Source organism: Chiroxiphia lanceolata, chromosome 1 (genome assembly GCF_009829145.1).
Source record: "Chiroxiphia lanceolata isolate bChiLan1 chromosome 1, bChiLan1.pri, whole genome shotgun sequence".
Taxonomy (NCBI): domain Eukaryota; kingdom Metazoa; phylum Chordata; class Aves; order Passeriformes; family Pipridae; genus Chiroxiphia; species Chiroxiphia lanceolata.
This window is the reverse complement of record NC_045637.1, coordinates 67,794,376-67,815,525: the sequence shown is the minus strand read 5'-3', so window position 1 is coordinate 67,815,525 and position 21,150 is coordinate 67,794,376. Positions and strand designations below refer to the sequence as shown.

Here is a 21,150-nt window from a genome sequence, read left to right as displayed (position 1 = left end):
ACAAAAAGAAATGCATTGAGAAATTAGGTATGTCAGTTCCCTATCCATAAACACATGATTATTAAAAACCATACATAAGCTTATATACACACACACACATATATATATGTAAGCCAAGTTGTAAACACACAAATAGCAAAGTGATTTGCCATCTCTAACACAACTGCAGACAGCCCTCACGCTACTAGCTTGTTTGAATTGCACACCATGTATCTAGCAGTTAAGAGTGAAACTGATTTAACAGAAGCCTGCCAACTTACAAGCACACACCTATTTCACTGTGACTGGCAAAACTGCAAAGAAAGTATATTAGAGCATTTTAGATGATGCACAAGATAAGAGTGTTGCACTTAAACTCGACCTATTTTGATTTATTTTACACTGGTAGCGAACTGGTAATTTGTGTGTTTAGACAAGTCATAAAATTATAGAAGAAAAGGAGTCTAACAGAATATGTTCAAAGTTTCAAGTCTATTCTGACAGATTTTTAAACTGCAAATTGGTTTTCTCTCCCTCTCAGAATCAACAAATGTTTAACAAGTCTCAAAGAAATCAGAGGGCTTAACTTCATAAATTTGGAATTGCCTCCTCAACCTCAACTCCTCCCTATTAATCTAAAGCACTTGGGCTGGGGGAACTTCAAAAAAAATTTTGTCCAACAATTTGCAAAGTTCATGACAGATGTTTGTTTTTCTGTGATTTCAAGTGTGTAACAAGTCACTAATACATAATTAGAATAGCTATAATCTGTCTAGATTAGCTGCAGCACAGACAGATTTGTATTTTAGCAAATTATCAGCTTTGTCTATGCTTTATCACTGTTCTTAACCAAATTCTTAACAGTCACTTTAATGTAAAAAGATATGTTTTTGATTTAGGCTTATTGGGTGTTCCACAAGGAAAGCTCCTATCTTCCACCCTGCAAGGTTATCACAAGACAGTCACCTCAATTCAATAAAGAATGTCAAAGCAAAAGGAACTTTGTACTATAACACTGCAATACCTTTAGTCAACTTCCAGTATTTGTGTAAGGCGAAATTCTGCTTCTAGAACAAAGTCCAGACAAAAAAGTACTAGAGCTAAACTGATTTCCTCAATCTGATGTAGTCAAGGGGCTTTGCATCTACAAACTATGTGTTAAGTTTCCAGACTTTACCAAACCAATGTCTCTCGCAGACAGTATTTCAGATCCCATTCTGGCCAATATAAAACTCAAAATTTATTTCCGAATTACAACTGCAGTAGTTTACAGGCACTTTCCAGACAAAAATTCCTATAGAGGAATACTGTGGACGCAGAAAGAGCAATCCAGAATCATACCAAGAATCCTGACAAGGCAATCTTGCTGCAGCTGTTGCACAGATCAGAACTCTACAAAGTGCACACTCACCATTTCCTCCAAAACACCACACATACATTTCTACCTCAGTCACTGCAGCGCAGTATCTCATGGTTTAAACTGGTAATTTGGCAGACAGGCTGAGATACAGGTGCATACACATCATTCTGTCATTTTAGTCACAGAGCAAGACAGCTAAAGGCAATAATGTCTTAGGAAATCTCCAGTAATCTTTTTGCAGCAGTTTATCAAAGCCTCAAGTCTTCTGTCCAGATGGGAATTACAGACATTGTCACCTTACTACCCAGACAGTATAACACCTCCAAAGATGCTCGGGGAGTATCACAAGAGGAGTACCAAATGCCTGCACCTTAAAATAAATAAAAAATAATTGAAAAAAAAAAATCAAATTTTAAATTGGAAACCTTCACCTACAAACACTAAAACCAGCACTGGCCAGCATGCATTCACCCTTTAAGTTTCCCAGACCAGGAACAAGTTGATCTCCCTCACCCTGAAGTTGCAGCACAACATCCCTGACTGTAAACGGATGCAGGCATGCACATATACAAAGAAGCACCAGATGGCCTGGGAACTCTTTTTTCTTAAGCATTTTGAAAACTGGATTTATCCCACAAGCCATCAAAAGAACACAGCTACTTAATCATAAGAAAGCAAATCCTGAAGCAAAACTTTGTTTCTGTGGTTTTCCCCTAAAAAAAAGGAAAAAAAAAAAGCCATGTTTATTCAAATGTTTAAAATAGTTGTCTAGTTAAAACCTATCTTTCTAATGTAACTTGTCTATTTGGAGCTAAAAGTATATTTTCCATTGGAAAATTTTTAGCATGATTCCGAACCATATATTTGTGCTTTCAAGATAAATAATTTTCCACCTGCTTCTTAAAAAGCCTTGGTTTAGATCATGCTCTTAAAGAAAGCTTTTTTACATAAATGCAGTAACTTAATAGTTAAACCTTATAAGTTTAATTTGGAAAATGTAACGTGAAGTCAAATTCATCCACAATTTACTTTCCAAGTGAGAGACTAAACTAAAAATAACAGGTATTAGAAACGGAAAGATAAAAAATTTTAATGGACATTTTATTCACCATCAAGAATTACTGAATTTGTACCAGCAGCAAGACCTGTTTCTGGAATATCTACAAATAAAGATTTACAGTCATTTTCCCAGAACAGCATGGCTGCCTTTCACCTCACTTGCAGTCAGCCCTAAAGGGATAAGTACTGTAGAAGTATTCCATCACAGGATATCCACATCAAGTAACAACACTAAAACCACCTTTTCAACCGTGGTCCTATTTGAAACTACAGAGGTGGAACCTAGAAAAAGGTGACCTTCTCTAAAATTCCTAGTATCTTTCTAAATTCAGTATCAGTTTTGTTATTCTTAACAACTCTGGCTCCCTGTTAGATTCCAAAAATAAGAAATAGAGACGGCTGGGTCCAGCGAGCAATAAATTAAAAAACAGCAGCATAATTTATACCACTCATGATGATCTCAAGAAAACTATCTCACAAAACAAGTCTCACTTTTTCCTCCATAAAACTACACTTTTGATTGTATCAATAAGAAACCCTAAATATATTTCTGCAAGTTCTATGACTGTGGAGCAGACAAGCTCTTGAAGATCTAACTTGAGCTATTTGCCATGATTTCTGTCACTGAACAACACAGCTGCAGCAACTGAGCAGTTATTTCTTCTCCACTTGATACTAATCTGTCTTACTTTGGTGGGGCAGACCAGAAGCACTCACATGACCAAGCTATGAGAGCACTAAGTACATGAATCAAACCATTCCTAAAGTGATTATTTATACCCTCAAGGCCCAACTCAATGACACAGGCACTGTGGAAGCACCTCCACCTTAAAGAGCTTCTGTACCATCTGGTCTTTCCCTACTGCTTGGCCCCTTAGTTATGACATCTTTTTAACATTCAGTGCTGCAAATGCATTTTTTTACAATGAAACATCTCTGGATCTGATCCCTGACCTGGCTTTCAGCACAGACCCATAAACAACTGAAAGGGTAGGTAGCTGCTACAGCACCAGGATGGGATGAGAATTCAAGAACTCTTTAAACTTGTATTGACTATGGAACACCCGTACTCTCAAAACACAGTCTATGAGATTGGCAAAAGCAATCATAAGCATTCCCAAAATAGATGTGTGTAGTCCAAAGGGGCAGATTTTTTAAGACAATTAATCAAGAAGGGAAGGGAGAGCAGCTAGCCGGAAGCACTGTCAGTGCAACCCTGAAGTGTTCTGCTCACAGTCACTCACCAGACAGTTCTCTCTGGGAGGGAACTAATAAAATCACTCCTGCTGAACTTCACGAAATTGGCACAGTAGCAGGAGATGATGGGTCTTGTTGGTTGTTCATACTGATTTGCATCTCTTGGGGATGCAGAACTGCATCGACATGCAGCTGAACTCAATGAAATCATAAGTTACACACTGTGAAGAATGTTAAGTTTCACTCACACTCACCAGGTCAAAGACAGTGCCCTGGATTTCAGCAGCACTGCAAGAACTCTGGTGTAACAATAGAAAAACAACAAACTATGAGCTCTCAGTGTAATGTTACAGTCAAGAAAGTAAATACAAGCCATGAATGCTTAACAAGGGAACATTAGGTAGGAAGCCACGCCATTTCATATAACATTCAGCAAACCATTATAACAACATTGCTGCGCCCAGCTCAAATGTCTGCACATTACTCACAGCCAAGAAAAAACTACAAAGACTATTTTTGAGCCTGAAAAGCATTTGCAAATGAATTTTGTTTTCATCTACTTAGAAAAAGACAAGACTAAGAGGTGGCTTGCATGTGAATTTCACATACTTCCATGTGGAGAATATTTTCCCCCATAGTTCCATGACTTTTTGTTGCCTGCCTGCTCAAATACCAAGACAGGGGATAACAGGGACCATAAAAATATCAAATACAATAGAAAACCTACTATTATGCTGACAAGTCCACATACAACCTGAATAAGTAACTGCTTCTCATTAAAGACCCTTAGAGGCAGACAAACTAATGAGATCCAAGGAGAACACTGGTGCTAAAAAAATGACAGGCTAAAAGCATGTTCTTGGAAGAAGTTCTAGAGACTGATCAGGGAAGGGGAACAAATTAAGTGCACAATGACCCTTTCTGACCTGAAACAAATCTACCTATTCATTTACAAATCATCTATCTGACTAACTCTCCAATATAATGAACAAATGATGTCTAGGGAGAACAGTCAGTTGACTTCCATTTAATATCATCCTAACAGCCTTAGCAAAAGATGTTAAAAGGAGGAATAAACAGGAACAGAGATAGCTGGAACATTTGCTAGCTACTAACCCAAAACAAATTTTCTTAGTTAGCAAACACAATAGCTCTGTCAGAAGTAGCAATGAAACTGCCAGGTTTTTTGGGGGGTCAGTCAGTGATTTTCTGCACATATTTCATTCTAACAATTCCCTTTGAAAAATAATTGCCTGTGAAAACAAGAAATTCTGTTAGTACGTATAAGTTCGCATTCATTTAGTCAGGCCGTAAGAAAACCACCTTCCTCCCTATTCAAGCACAAAAGTACAAAAACACGCACCATAAATCCTAGCTACCTCAAACATCAAATCCATTCCACTCCTTACCGCCACCAGAAACCAGCAGGCTCACAAGGGCTTTTGAGGTACAAAAGCCACATTAAGTAACACCATAAATTCATTTAGTTCTGAAACCAAAGCTAAGGCAAGATTGCCTATGGTGCCATTTCTGGATTTATAACCTATCCTTCAGCGATAAAACCATTCCAAGTGGTTTACTAGCACTGTTGATTATGTCCATGCACAAGACAGAAACAGAATTATACTCCAAAGCATGCATTCTTCTGACTGCAGAACCACTGAGTCATCAAGTTGGAGAAGACCTCCAAGATCCAGTCTAAACACTAACCTAACGCTGCCAGGTCCACCCCTAAACCACGTATCTAAGCATCACATCTACACATTCTTTTGAATACATCCAGGGATGGTCATTCCACCACTTCCCTAGGTATCCCGGTCCAGTGTTGACAAGCCTTTCAGCAAAGAAATTTTTCCAAACATCAAATCTAAACCTCCCCTGGTACAACTTGAGGCCATTTCCTCTTGTCCTTTCAGTTGAGACAACGGACATGAGACCAACCTTCACCTGTCTACAACCTCCTTTCATGTGGCTGCAGAGAGCAATAAGGTCCTCTCCCTGAGCCTCCTAAGAACATCAGCCCCACACCCAGTCTCCCATTCCTTAGTTCACCTCTCAAAGAGCCTCCACTATCACCTGTGCAGAGGCAGAGAGTACCCAAGTTTGGGATTCCACAGAAGATATTTCTCAAGCAAAGCAGACAACAGTCTTACAAGTAAATAAAGTAGTCACATCTTGTCCCTCTCAAATTGCTTTGAATTCATCTTTTGCTTTCAGGGACGTTTTTTCAGCACCACAAACTGGTGTTGGATTGCACAGGGTCAGTCAACTATCTGCTGTTTGTTTTCAATGAGCACTTTCACATCATGTACAAGACTACAGAAACAAAAGTAGTTCATCTTCCATGTCACCTGTATCAGCTCTGCAATGCAGACAGACTATTGCATCATTTAACAAACTAGTAAAAAAAATCTCCAGTTTTCTAAGACTCACAAAAGGAAAACTGGGAGAGAAAAGCTCTCTTAAAACACAGGGAATTGGAGTCTGATCCAAAACCTGTGCAAGGAAAGGAGGCGGCACGGTTCAGAGTGGTCCTGCCTGTAGGGAGAGCTCCTCAGGCCTGGGACTTTTCATGAGATCTATATTCGGTAGTTCTCATCCAATGCTGCCCTAGTCTTGACAGTCGAATCTTGTTAATGAGGTCAGTGCATATACAATAAAGAGGAATTCGTATTCTTTAAACATTTCCCTGCCTTCCTCACAACCTAAACACTCCTTCGTCCTGTAGCTTGCAAAAAAACCCAGCTTTTACGAACACCTTGCTGAAGATTTTGGTATTACATAAAAGCTCTGACTCGAGTTAAGAAGTAACTTTTGATTTCAGTGAACAGTAAGATGCCTTGGAAATCACGAATGCAAAAGAAACAAAGTTCATTTTGAGGTCTACCCTTCAAGACAGCACTTGCACTGCAACTTGTCCACTTTCAAAAGCTCCTGAAAGTCACAGTGAGCTCACAGAGAGGTGTCACACAGAGGTTCTTCAGGCTATTTTCTCCTGCTAGAAAGCTTCCAGCACTCAGCTTACCGAAACAACTGGGAAAGTTCTCCCCTCCTGGCATTAAAAAAATGCAGCTTTTACTGGGAACAGTCTGCTTTCTGAAACCAACTTCTAATGAACAGCATTTTCTATTTATGAAAGACCATATCTTTTTGCTTTGTTTGACAATTTTTTAAGATTCTGATCATGCTGGAAATGTTATCAGATGATCTGTTTCGCTTTGTCACAGTAAGATGAAATTAATAACAGTTCATAACATGTAGGGGGACAAAATCATGGCCATAGTAATGTTCTGAAAGCAAAACTTTTGCTGAAAAAGATGAATTTTTTTTTTAAATATACTTTATGATCAAATCATAAAGCAAAATATCCTGGGTGTTTAATGTGAAAATACATCAAAATCCAAGCACACAAATTGAAAAATGAGAATATCTGGTGGAAAATTTCAATAGCAGCAAAGAAAACCCACTTGGCTTTTGTTTCACAGCACTCAATTTTTCTATTCCCACTCCCTTCTGAGAAATGCAGTCATCAACTTAGGTCTATTTTTTTGCTAATATGCAGGCAAATGTTCCAACTCCTTCCTCATTTTTCCATCCTTAAACATCTTTATTTTCCAAAGCCAGAAATGACACATCAGAATATTTTCCTATAGGATAAATTCATAACACAGATAGTGCATCAACATGCTACATAGGTAAAAGGCAATTGTAAGCAATACCAAAAAAGAGGGGATGGCTCAGAGAATTTAAGGGTAAATGTGAAGGCAGTAGGTGAACAGTCTCATCTTGTGTCCCATTCTAAATTTAAGGCTACTATATAAAATATTTGATGTTGAGATTATTTCCTCCTAGATTGACCTCCCAAAACATACTAAATACCTTTCATGAACTAAAACCTACACTTCTCTAATGCCCCAAAGACTTCCCCATTTTCACACCTAAAAACAAGGATTTGATTTCATATAAGTTTTGCAACAGTTCATTGAGAAAAGCCAACTGTGAAACATCATTGTATGAGAGGAAGGGTATGAAGGGACAGAGAACAGACATACAGGCAGACAACAGCTTAAGCAATCAGCTTAAAGGAGAAAAGGAAAAGTCCTAGTCAACATCTCATGGCTTCACTGGCCTCTGTAAAAGAAATTAGCAATTTCTGCTGTCTTAGTAAGCAAGTTCCCCCATTAAAAAGAAAACCCCCTCAAAATTAACATCTTCTAATTAACTGGAAGTCAAGAACAGAACTCCAGTGTGCTGCTGAGAGCTGCATGAAGAATTAATTGTGCAACACAGACACTGGGCACACGCAGAGCCACCCTGCAGCTGGGTGTTCCCAGCTGCAGCTCACAACGTGGCCTTGGCAGATGAGACTCGTGGCAGATGAGACTTGAGACCGTAGGAGTGGTCACAGAACAGGGCTGGAAATGCTCCTCCTCAGGGAAAGGGGATGTCAGTCAAAAAGAAGAAAACATCCTGCCACCCTCTCTTCATTGCTGAACAGCAGGGAAAGAAACTAAATCACACCCAGTAACATGAAATAGCAGGAAGAGGGAGGAAAAGAAATGAAGTCTTTTGCACAATAAAGTTATATTGCTGTATTATTAAAACAGCTCTTTCTTCCATAGAACTACAGCAGGATACCTGAATTCACATCAGTATACATCAGCATCCAAAGACCACAACATGAGAGAAACGTGGACACCACCCACGCACCACCCTGGACTTTACACTCGCAGGGTGCTGCCTTTCCTAGCAATACGACCTACTTTGAAGAATATCACCCCTCTTCACTTATTTGCTTAATTCAAAGAGATAACAGACTCACCATTCATCATCTCTCAAAGCAAAGCACTCATGGAAGGTTCATTATTCGGGAAGGATTTCTATTCAGCAAGTAGCCTGAATGTAAAACTTACATATTGAGGATCAGCATCTCCACTGAATAGTGATCTTTGTTGCAACACAACGATTGTACAGAGTACTGGTGTGTTCAGACCTGCTTATAAAAATGGAAGTTCTTGGATTCAGTCTTTTTACATAAATGTAAGCTCTCAATTTAAAACCATAAAATTATGACAGATCCAGGAACTACTAATAAGGTATGAAAGAGATTTATTTAAACAACAGAAAGCAGCCTTGACCAATTCTGGATGGAAACAAAGGAAAAGGAAAAACTTCATAGGACTGCTTCTCTTCTCATTGAATTTATAAAATATTTGCTTGCACGGTTAAAGCAGGTAACATTTGCGCATTAGGTAATTTTGTATGGACTTAATATCAACAAAAAAAGATGTGATGCAGTTAGCCTGTTTATGTTATCTATCAATACTAAAATGAGAATTTGCTCACAGCCTAGGATAATTTTAAAGCTCAATATAGGTAAGCCAAATTTCCTATCATCTAATACATAACCTAAAAGGTCTCACACAGTGAAATATACACAATAAGAAGCTTTAAACTTAAAAATGGGAAGCAGTATCCTTGTTTTGTCTCAGTTTAGGCCAAAAAAAGAAACAAGTTATTTCCCCAGTCAAGACTGCTAACTACAAAAATCCTCTCAAGTCTACATACATTTTATATAGTTACAATATACCAATGAAATAACTCATAAAATCAATTACTAGCACTACAAAGAACTACCGTGAAAAGTATTATTTTCAGCAGCTACAAAAGAATTAATCCTTGGATAAGTTATCCTTTGAAATAATGTTGCAGTCTACAATAATTTAATTACAGGTCACAATCACTAAGTTATAACACTGCTTTTCTAACTGTATATTTGATGCCGCCATGTTCATATAAATTCAAGTTCTTCAAAGGAAAGGACCAACATTCTCCATGTATTTGTGTGAAGTTACTTGTTATATTTCACAAACATTAAACTGGACTGTCTATTAGGATTTCCAGTCTGTTTATCACACAAACGGTACCACATGTATTAAAATTATGAAATACAGTAACATCTAAATTCAATGTGTTTGTCAGCATACTTAAAAAAAAAAAAAAAGAAAAGAAAGAAAAAGACAACATTTGGTATTTGTTTGGATAAACTATCTGTGGTTCCATAACAACAAGGAAGGGAAATAATCTGAATCTGTACAGATCAAAAACAAACAGCCAACATACATTAACTCTTAATATTCTTCATGCTTCATAGCTGGAGTCTGGGTCTGGAACTTCAACAAATATATCAAAATAATCTCACCACAATATAGCTAATGGTCCAGGACATATTTAAATTGATGCATAGAAATAAATGGAAATAGCAAGTCAAATGAAGAGCAGATGGTCACTCTAAACACTTCATTATCCTCCAACCCTTTTATTTCTAATGCAGAAAGAATAAAAGAACATATACCATAGTCTGCATTGGAAAACAAAACCTAAAAAAACCCCATGTATTTCTCAAATAATTAAAATAAACTAACTAACCCAGCAACACTGTACGATCGATTAACAGCTGTTGAGTTCATCCTTCTAGTAAAAAAAGAAAATATTTGTACTTATCTTTATATTTACTTTCCAAAGGGCCTACAAACTCAGTGACGTATATGTTCTCCCTGCTTCTCTCAACCTCCTTCCCTTCAACATAATTTGAGTTTTCAGCTCTGTTTTTGTTGTCCTATATGAAACTATGCATTTTTAAAGTGTGGAGGTTTAACCTTTGAGCTATTTCACCAATAGCTACCAATGATCCCTTGCGCACTTGTGACAAACGTGGGTAGAGCCCTCCTCAAATCTTCGTTCGCGAAGCCCAGCCATGATGATGACCAATGTTCCCCTAATGTCAGCTCTACAACTGGGAATGCTCGTGACAAGCAGCCCTCACCTGCACCATTTGTGCCCTAATAGACAAGGCACTTACGTTAGTCAAGCTGGCTGAACAAGCTGCTGAGCCAGCCACAGACCCCTGGCCACAGCTGGGAAATTGAATTTTCCGGGGGAAGGAAGAGGACTGAGGAGCGTTTCAAATTTCTGACAACTGCAGAGAAACATAGAAAATTTCCAAACTAGTAAAAGAGAACTATGCTCAGGGCCCGAAGCAGAAGGAAGCAGACCTCTAGTGCTCTTTAAAGTGCCTCCTAGAAGAGATCTTCCATTATGAACTGTTTCACAACAAACCCACAAAACTAAAAGAAATCTGCTCTTATTAACATGAAAGTTCACTGGATATCATGCTAGTAATATAGATGATATCCACACAGAAAAAGTATAGAGAATTGCTCAAGGAGGAGACTGTGAATGAGAAGGATGGGTGGAAACAGTTGGGAATTTAAAAACAGAAGCCCTGAATTGCAAAATGGACTTATGCTTGAAGAAGGTGAGACATTAAATGAAGCTAGCCTCTCAGAGAAAGTTACAGGAAAAAAGGTATTTACAGAGGGACTACAACAGAAGCACAAGGAAGCACATGAAAACAAAAAGTATGTGCAGAGAAGCAGGAGTAGAGATAGCTGTCCCCTTCCTGTTTCAGAAAAGAAACTTTATATATAATTTCTAGTTTCTTTAACTTTTCAGCCTGTTTCTTCCTGTACCATCTTCAGCAATTCAAGCAAAACCAGTCCTCTGCTTGCTCTCATCTATGGACTGCACTTCCTAAGTCTCTTTGCTCCTATTTCCTGCCTCGTACGAACTTCTTACATGCTCAGAGGCTCTTTTTCCTCTTCAGGACTACTACTAAGAACTCGAGGCTACAAGGTTTGCCACCCAGCAATCTAGTCTAGAACAAAATCTCCGGAAGAAAAACTCAAATGTATTAGATGCACACTATTGACAAAAAAAAAAAAAAAAATCTCTATATTGTCAAACTGCTTCATAAGTTTACTTCTTATTGACCATCTCCCTTCAAATCCATGGTGGTCTTCAATGTTCATGATCACACAGCTGAGACCAGTGCAAACATCTGCTACTGAAATGCATTTCTGTGCTAAGAAACAAGAAGCCCACCCACCCACATTGACATTTCACGTGGTTAGTCTCCTAAGCACAGCTGTCTTCTAGCCCATTGCAAAAAGGATACTGAAAGAATGCATGCAACAACCTTATCTTCTCCCCATCTCTCCTCACACATAAGCTCTCCTTCAGAGAATTAGTGCAGGTGCTCATACTTTTGTATTTTCATTACACTATTCTCATCATTGGCTTTCTCCCTCACTGGTTGTCAGCTCTTTGCAGCAGCACTCCCATTATCCTGTCTATCTCTATTGCACTGAAAAATTGTATTGGTTTTCATTAGTAACTAATGGAACTCACAAGAAGAATTTATCTAACATATGCCAAAACCAAACACTGTTTTTTGTCTCCCTCTTCTACTACGTACTGTTGCAATGTCTTGTATCTGCTGTAGATTTATTGGGGATGTCTGGCAAGCACATCAAGGGCTTAAAATTCCCTCTTCTCTCTCAAGAACCTAACATTGTGCATTTCTGAAGCACAGCTGCAGTCACGTGTGCATACCCCATCTTATTTCTATCTCTCTGGGGCTGTGTATGTTCCCGATTCTGTACGTGATTCTACTACGAATGCCTTTCACACACCTTCAGTATACACAGCAATGCATCAAGGCATATGGAACAGGGATAACATAATTAAAGGCTATTACTAGAAGATAACACACTGAGCTCTAGCTGCAGTTATTTAATCAAAGCTGCAAGGTACTGAAAAGGCATTTCAACATGAACTGAAGAAGCAAAAATACCCAACGCCTTCTACCTACGGAGCTTGATGAGTTTATGAAGAGGATTACTGGTGCTGGTGCTCACAGGAGCTCATGAACACGAGAGGCCTTTCACTTTCCAGTGTTGCAAATATGCTTTTTACATTTTCCAGCAAGTACTCTAATTTTATGTTGTTGAAAAGTAACTTCTGCATAAAGAAGGCATTTTATCAATTTCATAAGTAATAAAAGCTTTAAGGAATGAATTAAAAATCCCATTCCCCATCTGATGTAATATATCTGTTTGGAGGCCAGGGGGTGGGGTAACTCCTCAGTTGGGAAACTCTAGAGCACAACTTCAGTTTCGGTGTCTACATGCATATTAGTGCATTGCTCTAGAGTAATATTCACAAAATGTCATTTGGAAATCATATGTGACGTGAAAGAAAGAAAAAATGAGTTGCACTTCTCTCACAGTATTTTTATCAAGTGAAATACACTAACAAATAATTATAAGATAGACATGACTGCTCAAGAGTTAATTTTACATTTACATTTGATGTAAGCATACAGGCCAGATAGTAAATTTTGCTATGTTCGTGTTACTCCAACAAGAAAAGAATACAACACATAGCAGACCAGAGATTAAGAAACAGTATTCAAGAACATTTACTATTCCTATCCTGAAGTGTTTCCATAGCAGCCGAAACAATTATTAAAACAGATACACCAAAAGGAAGGCAAAGAAATAATATGAAAGCTATCTATCTGAAAATAATTCACAAATTTGAAGAGTTATATTTGACTTGTTCATTAAGCTAATCATTAAACATTACATACTTTCTAATACATCACACAGGTCTTTGAAGTGATGTTCACAGCAGCACAGAAATTTATTAGAGCAAGGAGATTTTTAGAAAGCAGTATTTATGACAGACATGTTGACTGCTGTGGATTCACATCACAGAAAATGTAAGGTATCCTAGATCTGCTTTGCAGGACAAAGATTTTCATACTGGAGTAAGCTCACTGTTTGTTCCTTGTTTTATCCCATTTTAGACTACAGAAACCCAAGGACACCCTACATGTGTTCATTCCCCTCCTGCCCTCCCCCAGCTTATCACAGAACACTGTTTTCAGTGGCCTTAAGAAAAGGGACGTTAATTCCTGCTACTCTGGACAGTGCCACTAAATAGCCATCTTTCATATCCACCCTTTAAGCTTTCATAAGATACACCTAATTAAAAATCAGAGGCTCGGGTTCAGAAATGCAAGCAATCATATCTTGTTAAGGTATGTTAAGAAAAATTTGGCTTTTTGGCTTCATCTGCAAGCCATCTATAGACTGCCCATCTGTGTATTAACTAGCAGGCACCATCACCCCTGCCCAAATGTCAATGCTCTTTCCTTGCATTCTTTCTGTAAGAACACAGCATCATCCATAACCAGTTTTTCTTTTATTAAAGTCACGAGTCTGTCAGAAGAACAGAAGCAAGACTGTTTTGACAACAGTGAGCAAAGTGGCCTTCCATCTGCCTACAGCTGAGTTACAAACTCTAAACAGCTAACAGTCTCCAGTGTAAGTGAGGGTGCAACACAAAGGTACTAGACAGGTTCCCAGTGGTAAAAAGAAATACACCAATAACTATGTGTGAGGGAGGAGGGATGGTTTCTAATGTAAGTGTTTTTCTCCTTGCATCAGTTCTCATCACTAGATTTCAGATGCGCAGACGTGGTGTCAGGTCAAGAAGAAGTAATGACACCATTTATGTTCCTCTTCCCATGGGAAATCACCCCACAGCAACAAAACTGGTCAACTGCCACTCACTTCTATACAACAGATTCAACCTTAATAGCATTTCACATTCAATACAGGGCCCTGAGGAACTCATGGATTTAAAAAGCCATCCAGTGCATTATTCTGTTTAGAAAGAATACTTTCAAAGTACATGATTCTTGCCTTAACAGTGAAGAAAAAAAGCCAGCATCATTAAGCAATCCTTGAAATTTCATGCAAGAAGCTGAGTGTGGAAACCATTATCGAGGGGTATCTGGAGTGCTCAGAACAATTTTATGTTGACATTTGTGTGGGGACAGCTGAGTAGGAAACAAGTTTGTGAAAGCTGGAGAACACCTACAAATGACACAGCACGTAGAAGGGCAGGCTAGCAGATGGGGTAGTCCGAGGGCACTGCATATGCAGTAAAAAGAATAAAATGCAAATGACCCAGAAGAAAGAGGGTGGGGAAACGCAGATAAAGAAAGGTGACTCTAAATATTGTTACACAGCCTAGAGAAGAACAAGCTAAGGAAGGACTTGGAGATCGGGGTTGATCTCTACTTCTGTTACCACCATGAACTGACAAAAGCTTACCAGATGTGTACTTTCTGACACAGATACTATCACATAAATTACAACGTTAACCACAAAGACAGTTATCAATCAGTAGATTGTACTGATGTAAGACTAATTTCTCCCATCACCCCCCACATACAAGAAAACACTGTGGCAGAACCTGATGCATTTAATCTAGCCAAAAGTGTCAGGGGTTTAGCTTTATCTGAATACTAAAAAAAAACTGAACATTTTTTCCACACATATAGTTAGCTTTCCTTCAGTCACATCTTTTCTGTCATTCCTCCACACAAGCAAAGAGACCCTGTAGTCTTTGAAATCCAATAAACCTTTCAATTAGTTCTAAACGAGGTCTTAAGATAGCCCAAAAAGTTGTAGTTGCACGAGTGTTGTGTTCTATCAGCAAGTTCCTTTTCTCACTAGAAAGACAACAGGGGTTTAATGTCAGCAGACAGTAAAAAGAGCATATTTTAGAGATGTCAGTATCTCCTGATATAAGTGCTTGCAAACACAATCAGCAGCACCGTGACATCCTCTGCAATCATCTCCATACTCGACTTCATGAATAAGCTGTTCATTGGTGATGAAGCCCACATTCTGTCCTTTTCATAAAATTTGAGCTGAAATGAATACACTATTTTTTTAATGGAAAAGATGCTACTCAATTCGTTCAGCTTAACCAGTCCTGTACCATAGCTTCTGAGTATTAAACCACGTTCTGTTTCAGGCCCTAATCCCATAACATCATCTAGAGCTGCAAAGCTCAGAGAAACTTTACTGATCAACTTCTATAAATGGTGCAACGCCTCTTTCAGTTTTCCACTCTCAGTGTGGGTGTTACTTTCTGTGAAAGAAAGGGAAAAAACATGAGGAACAGATATTTAATTCAACAGAACAGTTTTTAATCCTCAAAACATTGATAGCTATTACAAGTTTCAAAGTTCTCCACTAGTCTAGGAATTTTCGTGAAAAAAAATGCCAACTTCTTACTCTGTCTTTGGACAAATGAACTACAACCACCACAGGTGCAGCTCACATTTTGAAAACACTGGCAAACCTAGGTTTCATTTGTAAGTCAATTCAAGCAACAATGCTCCACAGCTTCTCTACTGGGCCAGCAGATACTTCCATATATTTTCATCACTCAAGGACTAAGAGTGCCATTACCTCGTTTTCTAATACTACAAAAACCTCAGACTGTCTTAAACAGGCTCTACAGCAAAAGCTGACCTCTGATAAATTAGAGTATAACCTTAAGCAAAATATTTACTGAGCTTATCGACACAGACCTCTATAAGTAAACCCTTAGCATGCTGATAACAATCATCGAGTCTACTTTAAAAAAGATTTGTGCAGAGATGTTAGGAGGAGTGCAGCAAGTTGTGAAGGAGATGTGACGAGAGGAAATATATTAGCATTTCAAATATCTGGAAATGTACGATGTAGCCTGTAAGGCAAGGGAGGCCTGATAATGCTGGAGCAAGTATCTCTAGGTGGCTCCGTTCACATACTTCTGTATTCACATGTAAGAGTCTTACTCAATCTCTTCGGTTTCTTTTAAGCAGAAACAACAGGGTTGCCAAATTCCACGTTTTAGGGAAATGATGCCAATACATACAGATGATTGTTATAATGAAAGGCACCTAACAAGAGTCTGAGTGTACTCTGAAAAAAACTCTTTTACACTGCTGGATATTAAGGTAGTGCACAATTTCTCAGGTTGTTACAGTCATTATTGAGTTCTCCCACCTGTTTTTGTAGACCAAGTTAATGGCTGGTGACAATTTGGGTTGAAATGGAAAAAAAGATCAAATGTTTTTCAAACATGATCAACTTCCATACTATTTCATGGGAAAACTTGTGCTTCAAGAGGGAGGGAACAGGTCAGCAAAAAAGAACAGGTGTTGAGTATTTAGCAGCTGTGAGGAATGAAAAACTAACCTGTAAATAACCGACACGCACCGTGCAGCTGCCTTTAGGGGACACACAACAGGGTTCTGGGGATGCTGAAACACCTACAAACGCGGCACAACCTCACCGAGTAGGCGCAAACAACACGCGCACAGCCCCGCAGGCCGGCAACGTCCCTTCCTCATTCCTCCTGTACAGCTACAGGAGGGGAAAAAGTTCAGCGCCAGCACCGTCCCCGCGCCCGCGGGGCCGGGCCGGGCCTGCTCGCCCGGGTGTGCCCCGGAGCCGCCCGGGGTTACCCCGGACCTCGGTCCCGCACCTGGGCGCCACGGGACGGGGGCAGCGCCTCGGGCATGCCCGCGGCGGGAGGCAGCGCCGTCCGTTCAGCGGGGGTGTTGGAAAACAAGAACTAAGGCGGAGGAGGAGACCTTCGACACGGCGGGGGCAGCGCGGCCGCGTCTCGTTCGCCCCGCGGTGCCACAGGTGCTGCGGGGCTGGGGGCTGCAAGCCGGACGGCAGCGAGGCCGAAGGCACCGCTCCCCCACCCAGCAGTCCGTGGTGCCCCCATGCCCGGCAGTACCGTCGGGCGGGGTCTTCGGGCAGCCTCCCCGCACCAGCTGGGGACGCGCACAGGTAGCGCCCCGCACCGCAGGGACGACCCCTCCCGGGAGAGGCGCCGCTGAAGGCACCGCTGCAGGGGGCTGGTTTTTGGCTGCGGAGGGGAGGAGGAGAGCAGGTGCTCACCTCCCCGCTCGCTCGGGGGAGAGGGGAGAAGGACGCAGACGGTTCCAGCCGGCAGGACGGGGGCGGGCGGCGGTCATGGCGGGGAGGCGCCGCGCACCTGGCAGCAGGTGCACGCAGGCGGGGAGGGCGGCGAGGAGGACGAAAGTAGCGAGGCTTTCCCGGAGAACCGCGCCTGTTGTGCGGCCGGGGGGGGGGGGCACTCACAGGTGCCCGTCGCCAGGGAGAGGGGGACGATGCGGAGGAGGGCAGAAGGCAGCTGCTGGCGCTGTTTTGCGGGCGGGGGAGGCGAGCGCACGCTACTCACCGGCAGCTCCACGTTGACTTCGGTCCCGTCCAGAAGAAGGACGCGGCACTGCAGCACCGGCTTGCTGCCGCCGGCCGCCGGGATGTGGACGGGGGCTCCGGCGCTGTGCACGACCCCTCCGGGGTGCGGCGAGGAGGGGAAGCCTCCCGAGCCGACGGCGGCGGCGGCTCCTCGCAGCCCCCCGTCCCGCTCGTCCCCCTCGCCGCCGAGCCCACCTCGCCCGGCCCCGCGCCCGGCTCCTCGCCCGTAGCGCTGCATCGAGCGCCGGCCAAAGGTCCTGCGCAGGAACCGCAGCATCCTGGGGGCGCCCTGCCCGGCCGCTCACACCCCCGATCCCGCAGCTCCGCGCCCGGCCCCGCGGCGCCTCCCAGAGCAACGCAGCAGCGCCGCCCGCCGGGAGCCAGCCCGCGCCGGGCGCCGGCCGGACCGCCCCGCCCGCCTGCTCCGCCCTCTGCAGCGCCGCCCGGCTCCGGCACCGCCACGGCGGGGCGGGGCGGGACGCGGCCCCTCCTGCCACCGCCCACCGGGATGGGGGACTGGCGCGGCGGGCAGGGGGAGCTGCTGAGGCGGGCGGTGGGCGACCACCTGCGGGGGTGGCCGGGGCGGCCGCGGCGAGACCTCTGCAGCGCGGCGGGGGAAAGCGCCGAGCCGCGCTGCTCCTCCAGCAACTACCCCGGCACCGGCCGGTGGGGCGGTGTCTGTGTGACAACCCCTCGCCACCGCCCCCGGGCCGGGGAGGGGACCGAGGCGGCGGGGGCGCGGAGCCTCTCTCCCCTGGTCGGGCTTGCCGGGTGACCCGTTCTTCGCGCCGAGCACTCTGCGCTGCCCCCGCCCCGCGTCCCTCCCGCGCCCGGTCTGCCGGTCCCGCCCCTTTGGACAGGCGGGAGAGGAGATGGGGGGAATTATTTGCGAAATATTAAAAAAATACAAGGCGGGGGGGATGGGGAAGTGGGCGCAGGCAGAAGGACGCATCTCGCCGGTGCTGGGTGTGGCCGAAGCGGCGGGTCCCGCGGGGAGGAGGAGGACACCGCACTGCCTCTCCCGCCGCCGCCTACATCCCTTGTGCACCGACACGTCTGCCCGGTGTGTGAATGCCCCCGCGTTTGCCTTTGCGATCAACGCGGTCTGGTGGTTGAAGGCAACCAGTGTGAGAACTTGGTTCCGTGGAAAAAGCGGTCCCTCCAGACTGTCCTGGGATAACACTACCTTTCGTTTCTGTAGCTGTGAGGGAAGGAGTATGGGTTTAGTTATCTGTCATAGGAAATCCATAGGTACAAATACTCTCATGGTTGTCTTGCCAAAAAGTTAAATGTTTATGTATTCTGGCTCGGATGGGAGCTTTTTTACTGAATTGCTATGTATAAAATACTGGATGTGGATCATGTCTTGCAGAAACAATCAGTGAGACTAATTCTGTCACTCTATGGTCAGATGTGATCTAAAGGACTTTGAACTGAAATAATTTGCTGCTTCTAAAGTGGGTTTTTTTCTGCTGTAGACGTTATTTCCCTTAACCTTACTTCCAGGCCTCTTTACACAAGCATTGTCCTATTAGGTATTCAGAAAGCCTGCCAAAATGTCTCAGCTTGTCATTTTTTATTGAGACTTGATAGTATTAGGTAACTGCCTGCTGCTTCTGCATCCTCTTCCGTGTTCCTTCAATGCCCTGAATCAGGTCTTGAAGTGTCTCATCAGCCAAGACAGTCACTAAACTGCATGATCTTTGGCAGAGATGTACCTGCAGCCCTTCTGTGCTTCATGGCTGCATAAAAGAGCTTTTATAGAAACAGAGTGGAAAGGTGCTAATCTTTGCCTGCTAATGTTAACAATCAAGAGTAGACATTTATTACAGATTATGTTTGGGGATTTTTTTCCTAATTATTTTCATTGCATTAGGAGCAGAATTTTAATTTGTTTTCAGATCCTGAATGGTGCAGCATACCTTAGGGTTTTTTCACTGCTTTGAACACTGTGAATATAGCCCAGTCCCATAAAGCTGGTTTGCATGCCGCAAGAAGCACAAATGATCTTAATGGTTGGAAATTCAGCGGAAATACTGTTGTCTCTTGAGGGAGCTACAGCAATTTCGGTGCAAAGGAGATTGGGGTGGAAGATGGGTCTTGCATCACTTGGGACTGGCCTGGCAGAAAACCGAGTAAGTCTTTTACCATGCTAAAAATCTTCTTTTCTCTGAAGCTGTGAGACTTCAGCTTAATATCTTTCGACTTCTGTCATGAAAACAAAAGTCTGGTATTTTAAAATGTATAAACCTAGGCTTGCTTGGCTTGCATTAGCAGCACACATGATGCAGGCCAATGACCATACCCCAGAGGCAGTCCTGTATTTACAGAACTGCTATAGAGATGCTGAAGTCCTGTTAAATCTCATGTTAAGAAATATGAGGTAACACTCACAGTAAAGGATCTTCTGGAAGGAACTGGTGGTGGGAGGAAATAAAGCTGGTTCCTTAGTAGCCAGCCTCTCGGAGTAAAACAATTCCACCGTTATTTTGTCTCATGTTACCAGCAGAGCTATCTTTAGCCCTGAAACAAAAACCTTGAACAACTGTGGGTACTGAGGATGCCTTGATACAAGATGAGAGGTATCTAAACTAGCATTCACATTTACAAAAATTCAGATTTGTGCTTATATGTTCCACCTATCTACATCCTCTCTCCATTTTCAAATGGGCAAGCCCTAAAGGGATTTGGTTTGTTGGCCCATAGATCATGCAGTCCCTCCTCAGTGTCTGCTGCTTGCTGACTTTCCAATGAGAGACAGAAGCAGAAACTGCCATGGTCCTCATCTGCACTGCAGTTAAGAGCATTAAATCTTTTATCAAAATAGTCTTCCACTACAACATTCACCTCCCATGAAGTGCTCCAGTCTCCACTGGGAGTCATGATTTGATCACTGCCCCAGGAATGGTGGTGACCTAGGCAAACCACTTGTACTAACCCATATTGAAGTTCTGATAGCAGTCCTTGCAAGTAACAAGTCTTACCAATGACTTTGCCATAGTGCTAAGCAGTGTATAAATGGGAGAGCATTTATCAAAATTGCTACTGACATTGGTGTAGCAGCAGCAAGATGAGGAATCAGTAACCATTAGAGACACTGTTGTTGGTCATGGCTAAATAACTACATTAAAGTTTGATAAACACTTTATTCTTGCTCTTTCATTCAGAGTTTTGGTTTTGTTCAAATCCTATCTGAAAGCTTTTGGAAAGCTTCGAAATGGAGCCAGCCGTGTAATGGGGTTGGGGAGCAAGCCACAGACAGTTCTGTGAAGAGTTTCCTCCTGCAGTGGGCACACATGTGCTTCCTGGACATCAGAGACCTCTTTCTTGTTTTACTTTGTCACAGCAATCACATTTATGGATTTTTCCTGCCCTGCCAGACTTTCACTCTATGCAAAGGAGTGTTCTAAATTTAATTTGCATGCAGATAGAGTTTCTTTTTCTGCAGTTTTGAAGAAATGTTATCTTTACTGAGTAACTTAAACAGGCTTATATTTTGCAAAGTTCTGCCAAGATATGTTTTGTTACAGACATTACTTAGTCGAAACTTACATAAAAAGATTCAAA

The 21,150-nt window shown here is 42.3% G+C and overlaps 1 protein-coding gene across 6 annotated transcripts in view; it reads right to left on the bottom strand.

Moving 5' to 3' along the window:
* The window catches only part of EPB41L4B (erythrocyte membrane protein band 4.1 like 4B), a 170,586-nt gene extending 152,659 nt beyond the window's left edge, over positions 1-17,927 (bottom strand). For 3 of the 6 annotated variants that reach the window (XM_032674485.1, XM_032674494.1, XM_032674502.1), the window contains exon 1: positions 17,564-17,925. In XM_032674485.1, coding sequence (XP_032530376.1) covers positions 17,564-17,860 — 297 coding nt within the window. In that variant the 5' untranslated portion in view covers positions 17,861-17,925. Of the gene's footprint in view, positions 1-17,563 lie in introns of all 6 variants that reach the window. The other 3 variants (XM_032674513.1, XM_032674489.1, XM_032674519.1) reach the window with 3 other exon arrangements.
* Positions 17,928-21,150: the final 3,223 nt, after the last annotated feature.